At 27.6% G+C, this 15,716-nt stretch overlaps 1 protein-coding gene across 1 annotated transcript in view; it reads right to left on the bottom strand.

The window, feature by feature from the left end:
* Positions 1-2,312: 2,312 nt before the first annotated feature.
* The window catches only part of LOC111636088 (transcription initiation factor TFIID subunit 6-like), a 41,565-nt gene continuing 28,161 nt past the window's right edge, over positions 2,313-15,716 (bottom strand). The window contains exons 4-9 of the mRNA XM_023381258.1: positions 10,835-10,912; positions 10,658-10,759; positions 7,721-7,845; positions 7,370-7,628; positions 2,949-3,116; positions 2,313-2,876 (exon numbers count right to left, since the gene is read on the bottom strand). Coding sequence (XP_023237026.1) covers positions 2,442-2,876; positions 2,949-3,116; positions 7,370-7,628; positions 7,721-7,845; positions 10,658-10,759; positions 10,835-10,912 — 1,167 coding nt within the window. The 3' untranslated portion in view covers positions 2,313-2,441. The remainder of the gene's footprint in view (positions 2,877-2,948; positions 3,117-7,369; positions 7,629-7,720; positions 7,846-10,657; positions 10,760-10,834; positions 10,913-15,716) is intronic.

Here is a 15,716-nt window from a genome sequence, read left to right as displayed (position 1 = left end):
TCCTGGGCTCTTCTTCAGGCTTTATCGAATAGGCCATTACTGTTCAACAGTCTATTCGAATAGGCCATTACTGTTCAACAGTCTATTCGATAAAACCTGAAGAAGAGCCCAGAAGGGGCAACGAAAACGTTCGCGATTCTAAAAATAGAAGAACTCTGGTTAAAAGGTTTGAGGAGTATTTTATTTTCTAAAATGAATAAAGAAAAGTTAATAAGAATATAAACCCTCCTATAGCAAATAAATTTTTATTGTTTCTTTTGCTAAAAGTTAAGAGAGATTTATAAATGTATGAATAAATTTGGCAAGTTATATAGTTCCTAATTCTTTACGTATCATTTATAAAAGGCAACATTAATAATTGAAATTTCATAACTTTGATACAATTAACATAAAATAAATTGATATAGCAGAAGTTATAAAATACATTAATTAAACTACTTTAAACATTTTCTTTCCAGTTTATTAACAACAAAATAAACATAAGAAGGAAAGTAATTTCCTCAAAAAATAAACAATGTCAAACTTTCAATATATATAATTCTAATTTTAAAATTTAGTATTTAAAAATGCTGTCAGAAAGTATTGATATATCATTTAGCTATAATCTGTAAATCAAAAACTTTATCCAAAGAGTAACACAAAATCTACGAAAAGAATTATTTAATTTGTTTTTGAAGTAATTTTTATGTTCCTGACAATGAAATTTGCATTCAAAAGCATTTGAATTTTAAATAAATTAAACTCTTAATGAAATAAAGATATTTCATAGATATACAAAATTAGCTCTCTCTCTCTCTAAAATAAACTTTTTGGTCAATTGTTTTTGTTTTTGCTCTAATTGCAGAAAATTTTGCATTTAAACATAGCAAAACAACCCAGAGAAAAAAGGGAAACTGTCACATTTAGCAATAAAAGATACAAGTGATGGTGCTGATTCAGTTTTCCAGCACTAGGATAATTGTTATAACAATCACAATTTCCAGTCTAAAAAGGCCTTCTATTCCTTATTAACTTTCCTTGAATGATTGAATTATAATAATTTTTAGTAGTAACTAAAAATAAAAACTGGATGTGATTGATGATATAGATCAATTTAGGTTAGGATAACATCCACATCCCTCATCTATGCTTCCATTTCATAGATTGGATCTTGTTAAACTTTGGGCCAACTACATAGTCTTACAGGTGCCTGGTAATTTGTGTCCAGCTTAAATCAGTGTCTTTTCAATTTCCAATGAAACAAAATTACTTTGAAATGTTTCATTTTATGACTTAAAGATGTCCAGACATAATTCAAACTTTAATTCCTCAGTAATGGCAAAATTTTTATTTGTAAGATTCAAATATATGATATAAGTGTAACAAAATATTCTTAAAGTTAATTTTCTACAAAATTCCGGTAAAACAAATATGAAAATTTGATATCAAAATAAATACTAAATATATAGAAATATAATAATTTACATTTTAAAATCTTTCAAACATATTTTATTGTATAATATAGTTTTTTCATGCATTTTCTCAGCTAATACATTTTTTTTTTATACTTAAATGATTTTTAGTGTAATTCTTAATATAAAAATGTTTATTTTTGTAGACTTATTCATACAATTTGAATATATTAACACTTGCTATGGAATTGTGATTAGCATATCAACAGAAAATTATTTTTAACAAAAATTTATGATTTCCTGAATTTAATTAAATTTATGAACATTTTTCAAAAGAAAATTACTATTTTATTTTTGAAACGAATTGAATGAAAAAGAAGTTACAACTAAATGAATAGGTATTTAATTTTAATAAACTTTTTAATGGCTCCATTTTTATTACGCTACTGTTTTGTATTTACTAAATTTTTGTGACTTAATTTTACAATTAAAAATTGGATCATAAACTCTAAAACTTCTTTGACTTGGTCACTAAATCGATCTTAAAACTGTATGATTATGGTGTATTTTAATTTACTTTATATATATATAGTCATTGTTTGAGAAAATAAAATGTGAAGTTGTAAATAAATAAAATTCAGATAATGAAAATTGATTTATTAAATGATAAATTTGAATGTTTATGAATTGTACGAATCGGTTTGACTATGCAATTTTCTATTGATTTATATTTGGAAACAATTATTATGTTTAATTGTAAGTTCGGAGAAAGGAATTACCGTATTGTTGTTAGTGCTTCAAATGTATATTTGTTTGTTTAATGCCGAATATAAAAATTAATAACCGACTCTTTATGATGATTTTTATTGTGGAGTTTATTTACAATTTAAATAGTATTAAATCAAAAATGTCACATAAAAATATTTGTCTGTATAGACTTTTATCATTTTCAATAAAATGCTACTGTAATATTTATACAAATTTTTGTATATGTTGTAATTTAATATTTACAATAAAAAAGACAGATATTAAAACATTTTCAACAATATATTACGAATGTTCAGAGATATCTGTCGGAGTGTATGCTGCAGCCTGAGTTTCGGGTGTCGAAGGTCTACTAGAAGATGGAGAAAACACACTTTTAACGCCCATGTTTTGAATGGCGGATAATGGTTGGTTACTAGTGGTAGTTTGTGACATAACTATTGATCCTGTCGTACTCTGAGGCATGGTCACCACGACCACTTTGGCCACAGGCGTCGAAGTCGTGCAAGTATTTGCGACTTTTGACGGCAGACTCTGGCTCGAAGCGTTGACGATCTTCACCAGAGTGGGCGTTGAATTGCTATTATTCACAACGTTCTGTGTCGTGGATCTAGAATTGGATGCGACAATGACGTACTTTTGGGTGGTGGGAGATGGCGTGACAGTCCGAGGCATGCTAACTATCGTCGGAGTGCGAGGATTTGTCTGTAGTACCCTTGGCTGTCGACAAAAATTTATATTGGTTTAATGCTTAAAATCAGTATTATAAATTTGACTTAAAATTGAAATTACCTGTGTGACAGTAACTGTTGTCCTGGTGCTACTAGCAGTAGTGGTAGGCTGGCGTGCTTTTACAACATGGGTATGTAATAGAGGACCTAAATATCCAAATTCATTTTTATAGTCATCCATGTTATCAGGGGGTGTCCAAGAAGCTTTAATTACAGGTGTAAGAACTCTCTAAAATTAATTTAAAGAGAATAAATATATAATATAAAAAATTTGATACTAAATATTTACATAATAAATCATAACAAAAATACTTAAAGTAAAATAAGTATATCAAGTAAAGTAAAAAAAGTAAATAAAATTATGTAATGTACTACATACACACAATTTTATCAAACATTGTATTTCTAAAATTGATACACTTCTTATTTATTTACTTACTTTTTCATTTAAAATTGATTTTTTTCCCCTTCATTAAATCTTAACTGTGATTTCTTTAATAGTCCTTTATGAAAGCATTCTTTGTTTCTTAAATAATTATGTATTTAATTCTGTCTCTTTTTTACTCCAAGTATATATATATACATACTTGCTTCTTTATACTTTTGAGATATAATAAAAGCATCTTTTATATAAATAATGTTATATGATATTAAGATTATTCATAGAATTCATATTTCATTTTTTATTTCAGGATTATATATGATTTATAATTTAAATATATTCTAGATCATGGGTTCCCAACCTATGGGTCGCAACGGGTTTTCTGTGGGGTCGCCAACTTATGCAGTAAACTAAAACAAAATTTTCACTATAATGCAATATTTATTTTTAATGGTGTCTTAAGTTTGAATAATTTCATATATTTTAAAAAAAATTAAAATATGTGTAATCTGGGGTACACTATTCTGTCACAGTTGGTTGAATCACGTGTTGAGAGTTTTGAGAGGAATAAATTAAATGTTGAGAATGACATGAGGTTGGCGTTAACAAAATCTCACCCGCGAATTTTGAGGCTGGTTAATAATACATGCAATTTCAACCATCTCATTAAATTAATTATTAAACATAATTTAAAATAAAATTATACTAAAAAACTAATTTCATTGTTTTTTAATTACCTTATTAAAAATACCTTTTTCAATTGTATCGGGGTCGCGGGTCACTTGGCTTTTATAAAAAGGGGGTCGCCACCCGAAAAAGGTTGGGAACCGTTGTTCTAGATGATAAATCATTCATTAACAAAAGTAAAATCATCATAAAATGATGGAGAAAATCATAATATTTTAACAGTGTTTCATTTCATTTTTCTTCATTTTCTTATCTCAATATACATCAATAATTACCTCAGCCACAGTACATAATGATTTACTCAGTACATAAATAGTTCACTCAGCAAATATATTCAGAAAAATGGAATATTTATTTAGATATTCAAATCTCTGAATATTCCATTTGTAACAATTTATTATCAAATTTAAAAATCTAAAGCTGGTGTTTGATAATAGGTTTAAAACGTTTTTTAATAAACAGTTTTTCTCAGCAAACATTAGGTGGTGAAGTAAGATTATTGTAATAAATTTATAGTTATTTTACTATTATTTGCTAAAAATCTCTCATCAATATCAATGGCAAGCAAAGAATTTGAATTCAATAGCGTAACAAATATAGTTATACATTATGTGTATCGTCCAAGTGGCATGTTTAATATACTTACAAATATATCGATCATCCATTATGGTCCACATAGACATAATTTGAATTATTAAATCATTTCATAAGCTATTTAAGATCTTATTAAATTAAAACAGATGTAACCACAAACAGAAACCTTATAAAAACACACACTATGTTCAACCAAGTCAATATGTACTTGGTTGCTATTAAATTAAATGTTGTTATTAAATTAAAACAGATGTAACCACAAACAGAAACCTTATAAAAACACACAGTATGTTCAACCAAGTCAATATGTACTGCTGGAAAAGCACACTATGTACTTTTCCAGCAGTGGAGTAATGATTTACAAATGTTTTTGACTACATTCACTAGTCTGCTTCAGATCCAACTGGAACTTATTTTTCAAAAAAATAGAATGCCTCAATGTTCTAAAACATATTGTAATGTTTTTAATTATGTAATTGTGTTATTATGTTCAATGATGAATGTTCAAAATTAAAATTAATGAACATTACTGGTTGAGACAAATTTCTTAGTAACATTTATAAATTATGTAGCTATTAGACTTTGGTTTTATTCTCCCCATTTATCACTGTAAAATATTTGCCATGTAGTTGAAATGTTCATAAATCATCTACTTCACTACTGAAAAAACATATAGGTTGACTTGGTTGAATATAAACATAAGTTCCAACTTTTGAAAAGTGTAATTTAAAACACTCATACATCTTACATGTAATAATATTTCAATTTCATTCATATTTCAATTTCAATTCTTTTTAAATACTTAATTTATAATAATAATGTATTTGCATTGAAATTCCAATGATTTCATATACAATGACTATATATTTTTATGAATTTTTTTTGAAATTTTACAGTTTGGAAAATAAAATACATTTAATAAATTCAAATATAAAAATGTTTTTCTACATTTTATATTTATTTTTTCAATAATAACAATAATAATAATAATCTTGCTTTTACAATATTTAAATAACTTATTATTTAATATCATTCAAAATTTAATCTTATTTGTAGAATTAGTACAATAAACTAATTATAATATATCAATTTTAAATATATAAAGTAATAAGTATAAAAAAATTACTTCACTTACTAAGAGTAACTGTTTGATATGTTCTGCTGCACTTTTGTCTATACTTCCAATTACAGATCCTTCTAAGCATTGTTTTATGCGTTCACCTATAGACTTGACTCTTGTTAACACGAAAGCTCTTATAACTTCTGGTCCTAACTCAGATAAGCCAGATATAGCACCGTAATGAGAAGCTAATGGGATCTTTTCATTTTGAAGAGCTCTACTTAACATTTTTGTTATACGAGTCTGTATGCCATTTGTACTTGTATTAAAGTTTCTAAACAATGTAAAATATTTATATTATAATTAATATCTTGTATTTATAAATTTAAAATATCAACAATCCATTGTTTTCTATCTTAAACATACTTGCATATTTGCGCTATTAATCTAGACGCAAAATCTCGTAAAGCCCAATGATTATCAACATCAGGTCGAGTACAAAGCTGTTTACTAACAATACAGGATATCACAGATGGTATCAATTCATGTAACTATAGAAAAATTGATATTTAAAAAATATTAACAACAACAGTTTTAATATATTTACTGAAATTTTTATTAAATTTAGTAAAAGAAATTGCTTTAATAGAGAATATAAAAAAAATGATATTAAATTTTAACAAACATAGAATTGTATTTAGTTTGAAATAAATATTAAATTTGTTAATTGAATACATAAATATATAATACAAGCATGTATAAAATAAATATTAGTAATCATTTATATGTGAAAATTTTGTTTAATCCTTGAGCAAATGATATCAAATACCTAAATGAATTTATCACCATTAGNGTTCTTATTAAATTAAAACAGATGTAACCACAAACAGAAACCTTATAAAAACACACACTATGTTCAACCAAGTCAATATGTACTGCTGGAAAAGCACACTATGTACTTTTCCAGCAGTGGAGTAATGATTTACAAATGTTTTTGACTACATTCACTAGTCTGCTTCAGATCCAACTGGAACTTATTTTTCAAAAAAATAGAATGCCTCAATGTTCTAAAACATATTGTAATGTTTTTAATTATGTAATTGTGTTATTATGTTCAATGATGAATGTTCAAAATTAAAATTAATGAACATTACTGGTTGAGACAAATTTCTTAGTAACATTTATAAATTATGTAGCTATTAGACTTTGGTTTTATTCTCCCCATTTATCACTGTAAAATATTTGCCATGTAGTTGAAATGTTCATAAATCATCTACTTCACTACTGAAAAAACATATAGGTTGACTTGGTTGAATATAAACATAAGTTCCAACTTTTGAAAAGTGTAATTTAAAACACTCATACATCTTACATGTAATAATATTTCAATTTCATTCATATTTCAATTTCAATTCTTTTTAAATACTTAATTTATAATAATAATGTATTTGCATTGAAATTCCAATGATTTCATATACAATGACTATATATTTTTATGAATTTTTTTTGAAATTTTACAGTTTGGAAAATAAAATACATTTAATAAATTCAAATATAAAAATGTTTTTCTACATTTTATATTTATTTTTTCAATAATAACAATAATAATAATAATCTTGCTTTTACAATATTTAAATAACTTATTATTTAATATCATTCAAAATTTAATCTTATTTGTAGAATTAGTACAATAAACTAATTATAATATATCAATTTTAAATATATAAAGTAATAAGTATAAAAAAATTACTTCACTTACTAAGAGTAACTGTTTGATATGTTCTGCTGCACTTTTGTCTATACTTCCAATTACAGATCCTTCTAAGCATTGTTTTATGCGTTCACCTATAGACTTGACTCTTGTTAACACGAAAGCTCTTATAACTTCTGGTCCTAACTCAGATAAGCCAGATATAGCACCGTAATGAGAAGCTAATGGGATCTTTTCATTTTGAAGAGCTCTACTTAACATTTTTGTTATACGAGTCTGTATGCCATTTGTACTTGTATTAAAGTTTCTAAACAATGTAAAATATTTATATTATAATTAATATCTTGTATTTATAAATTTAAAATATCAACAATCCATTGTTTTCTATCTTAAACATACTTGCATATTTGCGCTATTAATCTAGACGCAAAATCTCGTAAAGCCCAATGATTATCAACATCAGGTCGAGTACAAAGCTGTTTACTAACAATACAGGATATCACAGATGGTATCAATTCATGTAACTATAGAAAAATTGATATTTAAAAAATATTAACAACAACAGTTTTAATATATTTACTGAAATTTTTATTAAATTTAGTAAAAGAAATTGCTTTAATAGAGAATATAAAAAAAATGATATTAAATTTTAACAAACATAGAATTGTATTTAGTTTGAAATAAATATTAAATTTGTTAATTGAATACATAAATATATAATACAAGCATGTATAAAATAAATATTAGTAATCATTTATATGTGAAAATTTTGTTTAATCCTTGAGCAAATGATATCAAATACCTAAATGAATTTATCACCATTAGTTAAAAAATTTGAGTGACTAAAGTGTCAGTGAAAATGACAAACAACTAAGAGCAGAAAATTGCATAACCTTAAAGATGAAATATTAATTCTTTTTGTTTTTAAACATTACAAGTAATATGCTTTGAGATTAAGATACATGAAGTCATGAGATAATTCACTGTACTATACATACTTGATTAGACCCACAGGTTTAAATTACCCTACAGGCTCAAATAAACATATATCCAACTGCATTTAACAAAATAAATTCACACCACTTGAATAAACCTAAAGATGGATTTATTCAAATTACATACTGTAAACAACCTATTCAAAATTGTAATTCTGTAAATTATTGCATCACATTTCTTGTCACCTGTGTTACTTTTTAAAATTTTTTTTATGAAACAAAAATGAAATAAAAACAATTTCATTTAACTATTGAGTAAACCTATACTCCAAATGGATTATAAAAAGTAGACCAATTTTAGGTCTATTTGAGCGTATACAGTAATTAACTAAATATTGAAATAGGACCCAACAATCCAATAGACAATCATTTAATCATTCGAACTTATCAAGTAAATTCTGAAATCAATCGTAAGAGAGTACAGTAATACCCTGAACTTACGCGTTAGGTGGGACTGAGCAATAACCGCATAAGTTGAATTCGCGTAAGTTGGGGTATAATTTCTCAATGTGTGTAAAATCCAAGTCGGATGTATGTAAGCTAATAAATGTTCTTGTTAATCTTATCTCGTCTTTTGATTCCTTCATTGTTACAAGAAATCACCACATAGAGTCTCTCGAGTCTCCATAGATATAACAAACACAGAAATAAATAACACAAAATAAATTGTAGCTATGTGTCGATTCCACGTGACACGTCCAAACATGTAAGTTGAACAATAGTGTGGAGGGAATGAGTAATCAAGAGTTGCGTGGTGCTCAAACAAAAGACGAATCGACGAGATATGAAAATCGCGTAACTCCGGATTCGCGTAAGTCGGCGTAGTGTAAGTCGAGGTATCACTGTATATAAACATGGTTTAAAAGAAGACCAAATTCACAATAACTATGATACTCAGCATAACAAAGAAAGCCAAAAAACTTTTATATGTAAAATGCTTTGGTGTTTATATCTTGTAATTTTTATGAATAATCTCTTTATAATGATTAAATAGTTTAAGCATACTAAAATTTATATCATCATCATGTATTTTCATGACAATATTTTCATATAACTAATATAAATATAAATAATATAAATAATAATATTTCAAATATGAGTTCAATTCAACTTCTGTTCAGAATTTCAGTAATGACAATGGTACTGTACATGTTACATAGCCCCAATTTGTTTGTTTTTTCTAATAATGTCCCTACACATGCTGACACTTCTTCCATGATGCTACAACTGCAGAATGGAAGTTTTTTGGCTGGTATTGGATCTACTGCATGATGAATGTTCTGACATCAGAATTCATCATGCTAAAATCATATAAAATTCAGTGTTCTGGATGAATTTCCTGTTTCTCAAAGCTTCCTTTAAAGGGTTAGCAGGTGATATTTGCACAATGACATATCCAGACTGTAGGCCATTTGATTGAGAATTTCCCAACCAAGTCACAATGCCTCCCACAGACCCATGTTATGAACCAGCCAAAGACTTCTATTCTACAGGCATAGTATCATTGCCAAAATAATGGGAGAAATGTCAGTGAGTGGAGGCAGAGTATATAGAGTAAACATAACTTTATATGTTTTATAGTCTCAATTTAACAAATAAAATCAAAAATGAATTTTAGCAATTCCCTTGAGTGTTTTTTGTGTGTTGATTTTTCTATTTACAAATTTTTTAGCAAGTTTTAACTTTTATGTTTTATAGTTTTACTAGTGATGGGATGATAAAAATTCTCCAGATTCCAATTCTGCCAAAACTCCCAAGTTGATACAATTACAGATTCCTTTGAATAGTTTCTAAAGTTTATTTTTGTTTAGAAAAATTAATGATTTACATTATGAGTATGGTACATTCATTCATGAATAAGCATTCAAACTTAAGAATGGAAAACAATTGGGAAATCCAGAATTGATCTTTCAAAAAGAAACCAGAAGATTCTCCAATTATATGTGGAAAGGCATACTTCTATTATTACCTCCCAACAACCTACTGGATTTTATGGTGGGCTATAGATCTAAATTAAAATTCTGAGCTGAAAAGAAGTTAATGAGCAATTTATAAACCAGCAAAAATGGTATGTGAGGATAATGTTTTTTAATAAGTATTATCATTTTCAGAATTTATTCTGTTTAAAATAAAGATAAAATAATTTCACATACCCAAAACTATTTCATAATAGATCCATTTACAAAATATTGTAAAATTTAATTTTTTCAGAATAAAACTTTTTATTCTAAATATAATTCAATTTTAAAATAAGAAAAAAATTAGTATGAAATATAATAGTTTTATTTTTTTTTATCACTTATTGCTTTTATAGAATTTTGAAACAAAACATATTACTTACATATTTTTCCAAATATAAAGTTTGATTATCCAATAATGCTTTGACCATCCTCATCAAATATATTAATAATGCCAAATTATTTTGCACAACATTTACTTTTACCTAATAAAAAATTTTGAATATTAATTTTTATAAAGTAAAACGTAATTATGTAAATATTATTTTTGTTTTACGTACTCCTTCAGAGATAAAAGTACATAATCGAGGCAGCATTTGATGAAGGCCAGGATCTGATGCCAAACTCTGAAGTGCTTCCTAAAAATAATTCAAAATTATATAAATTTATTCATCTTTTTTTAAGACTTAGTTTGTTATTACACTACTTTAAAAACTACTTAAAATTATTATTATAAATCAGATATATTTATCAGATGTCAAAAATTATTCTAAAAAAAAAAATACATATTTTACTTTAAACTTTAAAGTAAAATATGTATTTTTTTAGAGTAATTTTTTCAATGCAATCATTATAGACTACTTTATTTATATAGGTTCAAAATGCATTTTAATCTGAAATTACTATTTTTCCAGAAACATACAAAATATAAAGTTAATAGAAAGAATAATTTAATATTTTCTTCAATCTAGAAACACAAAAGAAAATTAAAAGAATGTTAATCTTTTCATTATTAATTAATTAACCTTTAGCTAACTGCAATGAAAATTTGATCATGTGTATAGAATTCACTAAAAAATAAAAGATTCCAAGCATGTATATATATTAACTGTAAGAAACTGACATTTTCTACATTTTTATTTATTTAAACATTATTTGAGCCAGTTAAAATACTTTAATTTTTATTAGATTATTTAACCTAATAAAATAAGTTAAAATTCTATAGTAACATTTTGGAATATTTTATGTGCTTGACTAAATATTTGTAAAAATATTATTTTCTACCATTAGCTTCTTTAAGCTTCTATACTCAACTGATATTATCTTTTGAAAAAGGATCAGAACAGAATTAAATAAAGAAATCCCTTTTAACTTCTAGATTATTAATCAGAACTAGTTATGCTATTAAATTTATTTTACACATCTCTATTGTTATATTTCCAAAGTTTATTTCCAAATATCAATAATAATTTCATAAATTCTTTTTCCAATTAGAATCTTAAAATCCATCTTATTCAATTATCCATTTTTTTGTTAGCATTTTAATGTAAAGAAATAGGTTTAAAATATTAGTTCATCAAAAACTATAAATTTTTTATTTTATTTAACTGTATGTTTATTTTTAAACTTTAGTTANATAAAAAAAACCCCGCTGCAATGTGTAAAAAGTCTGTATCTGTATGAATGTGTAAAGAAAAGGTACTTCCACCTCCTCCTCACATCATCTGACTACCCGGCATAATTGGTGTCTGCTCCATTTTCATTTTTTATGGTACAGTACGGTTATTTTATGCTGCGGAACAAATTATGTGTTTTAACATGTATTTCTATGGAGAAATGCGTTTCGTATAACGGACGTGCACCTGGAACGAATTAAGTACGTTGTACGAGGCACCACTGTAAATATATCTTATATGTTATGTATGATCAAAATATTAAGGTATGGTGTAGATCAGTGTTTTTCAACCTTCTTGAATATGCAACCCCTTTACAAGTTAAAAAATTCTGGTGACCCCCCCTAGGGCCATATTAAAACTATATCAGTGATTTAAAAACTATGTATTTAATTTTCTTTCTGTTGAGACAAATTATTGCTGATTAAAATGAAAATTTCAGAAGAATTGACAATAACTTAACACATATAAAGTATGAAACTTCCTTTGATTATAACATTGGGCACAGGGAGCTGTTGAACCCCCCTTTTTTTTAGGATCAGAATTTTCAGCTTCTACTTTTCTACTTTTTATTTCTTTTAGCATATTTGCTCAACACTTTTATGGCTATGATTTTCTGGGGTGGACCATATCCACCCAGGTCCCTCCCTGGCTACACCCATGGTTGAGACCTAAATATCGATAAAAACCAATTGTACTGTAAAATAAACAGATACATCCTTCTCGCTGAAATTGTAGTTTTTTTAATGTAGTGTAGGACCTACAAACACTTGTCTTTTTCTTTTACCACAACCCCCATGGGGGTTGCGACCCACAGGTTGAAAAACACTGGTGTAGCTATTTAACTATATCTGATAAAAGTAGTATTGTAATATTAGAAATACTACATAAAAATGTTTTAATATAAAATAAAATAGCCTTATGCAGATTTTTTTGCAATGACCACACTAGAAAGGTCAGGTATTTATCTGGTTGTGTTACAACAACCAGATAGTAATGCAAATCTTTAGTTAGACAGACTCATAATTTTATTGTAATGGCCCTGATGTAAAAACATCAGGGCCATTACAATAAAATTACAAGTCTGTCTAACTGAACACCAGAATAATATCCATACAAGCAAGTGTTCTACAGAACTTTCTAGAGATGTGGTGGAAGGAAATTGTGTGCAGATACAGAATGAGACTTCACTTCTTGTACAATGTGTTGACAAAAAGTTACTTTTAACTGGGAGATATTATTTATTGAAAGATTGGAACCTTATAATAAATCTATGTTGGAACTCCCAATAATTTGGGTATCACTCTTCAAAAGTTTGAACTTTTAATATTTCACAGTAATGTTATTTATTGGCTGTAATTCTAAATGCATGTACAGTGAAACCTCGGTATACGACCTTAATCTGTTCCTGATGTTTGGACTTATACCGAATATGACATATACCAAACCAACCTTTCCCATAAGAAGTAATGTAAAAATGATTAATCCGTTCTCATGTAAAAAAAAAAAAATGGCTGGCTTTTTACACCTCGCTTTCCTGGCTAGTTCCTGCTTGATTTTTCATGAGATCAGCATGTATCTTTTTAGCTTTCTCACAAATAATTGCTTCTGATACGCTGTCTCCAGCACACTGTTTTTCAGTTATCCAAAGCAAAAGCAATTTCTCAACATGATCTAATGTCTTCGATCTCTGTTTAGAAATTGATTTAACCCCTTTCGCAACGTTAGCAGATTTAATAATGTCTTTATTTTTCACGATTGTCGATATCGTCGTTCTCGGAATACGGTATGCAACAGTTAAATCTCGAACACGCATGCCACCTTCATATTTCTCAACAATCTCTTTTTTCAGTTCCATTGTGATTCTAGTCATTTTTTTATTTTTCTGTTGCCTTTTTGCAATTCATGATTAATAAAAATAATAAAATTTTACTTACAAATTAAAATCAGAAGAAATTTAACAAAGTTATAAACCGTGGCACCGCGAACGTCTAGTCTGGTCTAGTACACCGATAGTGCTACTTGTTCATAGATGGCGCGTATAATTGAATTAAGTCGTATACTGAGCAAAATTTGTTTCGTCCAAACAGGACATATTCCGAATTGGACGTATTCTAAAGCAGACGTATACCGAGGTACCACTGTACATGTTAGTAATTTAGAATTACTAACATTTACATGCCATTAGTAATTCTAAACTACTAATTATCTTGTTATTTTATCACCTTGCAATTTAGTACTAACATCTCTCTATGCACATGCCATTTTCATGCCTAAGTTTATTTAAATTTAACATTGCAAATTTATATTGCATTTTCGAATATTTAATCTTTTATTTTTAAAAATTTATTCTAATGTTCCTAAATTACATTATTTTCTTTGCCTAAAGATGGTATTGATAAAATGTTGAAAGTGCTTGCAACAATATTATAATAATAACTGTTTAAATAATCTCATCTATACACACTGTAAAATATACAACTTACTTCTGACTCGAAACCAAAACAGTGCTTAGTTCAATATACCTTCACTAAAGTTTTTGAACTTAGTTCTTCTTCAGGTGAATAAAAGAAAACGGGCAGAATCGATGTTATTCAAACATATCTGTTTCATACGAATTCTGAAACGCAGTGTTCTAAGGAAACCCGTGCAATCATCGTCTTAAATTTGCGCATGCTCTGTAGATAGAAGAATCACTTTTGGCTTCTCACGTATCATAAATAAGAGTTTGCCATGCTATCGATAAGGATGGTTCATCCTTATTGTTTATACATTCATCTTCTCTTGCTGTTTTATATATATAGATGGAAGCGATATATATATATATATGCTATGGGTCACATGAATGCGCAGAGATATACAATTGACCCATGAGTGGGTGGGTGGAAGCTATTAAATGCTGCTATCTTATACTGCCATGGGTCACATGGCAGTATAAGATAGCAGCATTTAATAGCTTGGTGAAAAGAGCACATACCCACTCATTGACAGCGCAGGCACTTGCTACAGAGATCAACACCATTAATAATATTGCCAAAAGACACGGATATAATAATAGGATAGTCACGAGGGTAAAAAAAAAAAATGCTTTATTCCCAAAGAACAGAACAAACAGAAGTACAAGGGCAACAAAGTAACATTCAGAAAGACAGAATCCTGATTACTTACAATCCATACTTAGAGAAACTGTATAAAGAAATCGCCAAAAGAAAACAGGCCTCCTTAATATTTAGATGATGTCGAACTCTTTTTAAAATGCCAAATAATGCAAAAGATACTCCACATAACAACAAATTAGCAGGAGTATACAGGATGCCTATAAAAGATCATAGGTGGGATAAAGACTTAGTATATCTGGGATCCACAAAAAGATCGTTGGAGGTGAGGCTCAAAGAACATAAAGCAGACATCCTACATAAAAGACATACTACAGCATTAGCACAATATGCCACAGACCCTGACATACAAGCATTATTTGAGGAGGCAAAGATAATATACACCACACAGCAACCACACCATTTGCACTGGATGGAAGCGATATATATATATATAAAACAGCAAGAAAAGATGAATGTATAAACAATAAGGATGAACTATCCTTATCGATAGCATGGAAAACTCTTATTTATGATATGTGAGAAGCCAAAAGCGATTCTTCTATCTACAGAGCATGCGCAAATTTAAGACGATAATTGCACGGGTTTTCTTAGAACACTGCGTTTCAGAATTCGTATGAAACAGATATGTTTGAATAACATTGATTCTGCCT

The sequence above is a fragment of the Centruroides sculpturatus genome, unplaced genomic scaffold (assembly GCF_000671375.1).
Source record: "Centruroides sculpturatus isolate CEXI.00-Female unplaced genomic scaffold, Cexi_2.0 scaffold731, whole genome shotgun sequence".
NCBI classification, from domain to species: domain Eukaryota; kingdom Metazoa; phylum Arthropoda; class Arachnida; order Scorpiones; family Buthidae; genus Centruroides; species Centruroides sculpturatus.
This window is presented reverse-complemented; position numbering and strand designations above follow the sequence as displayed.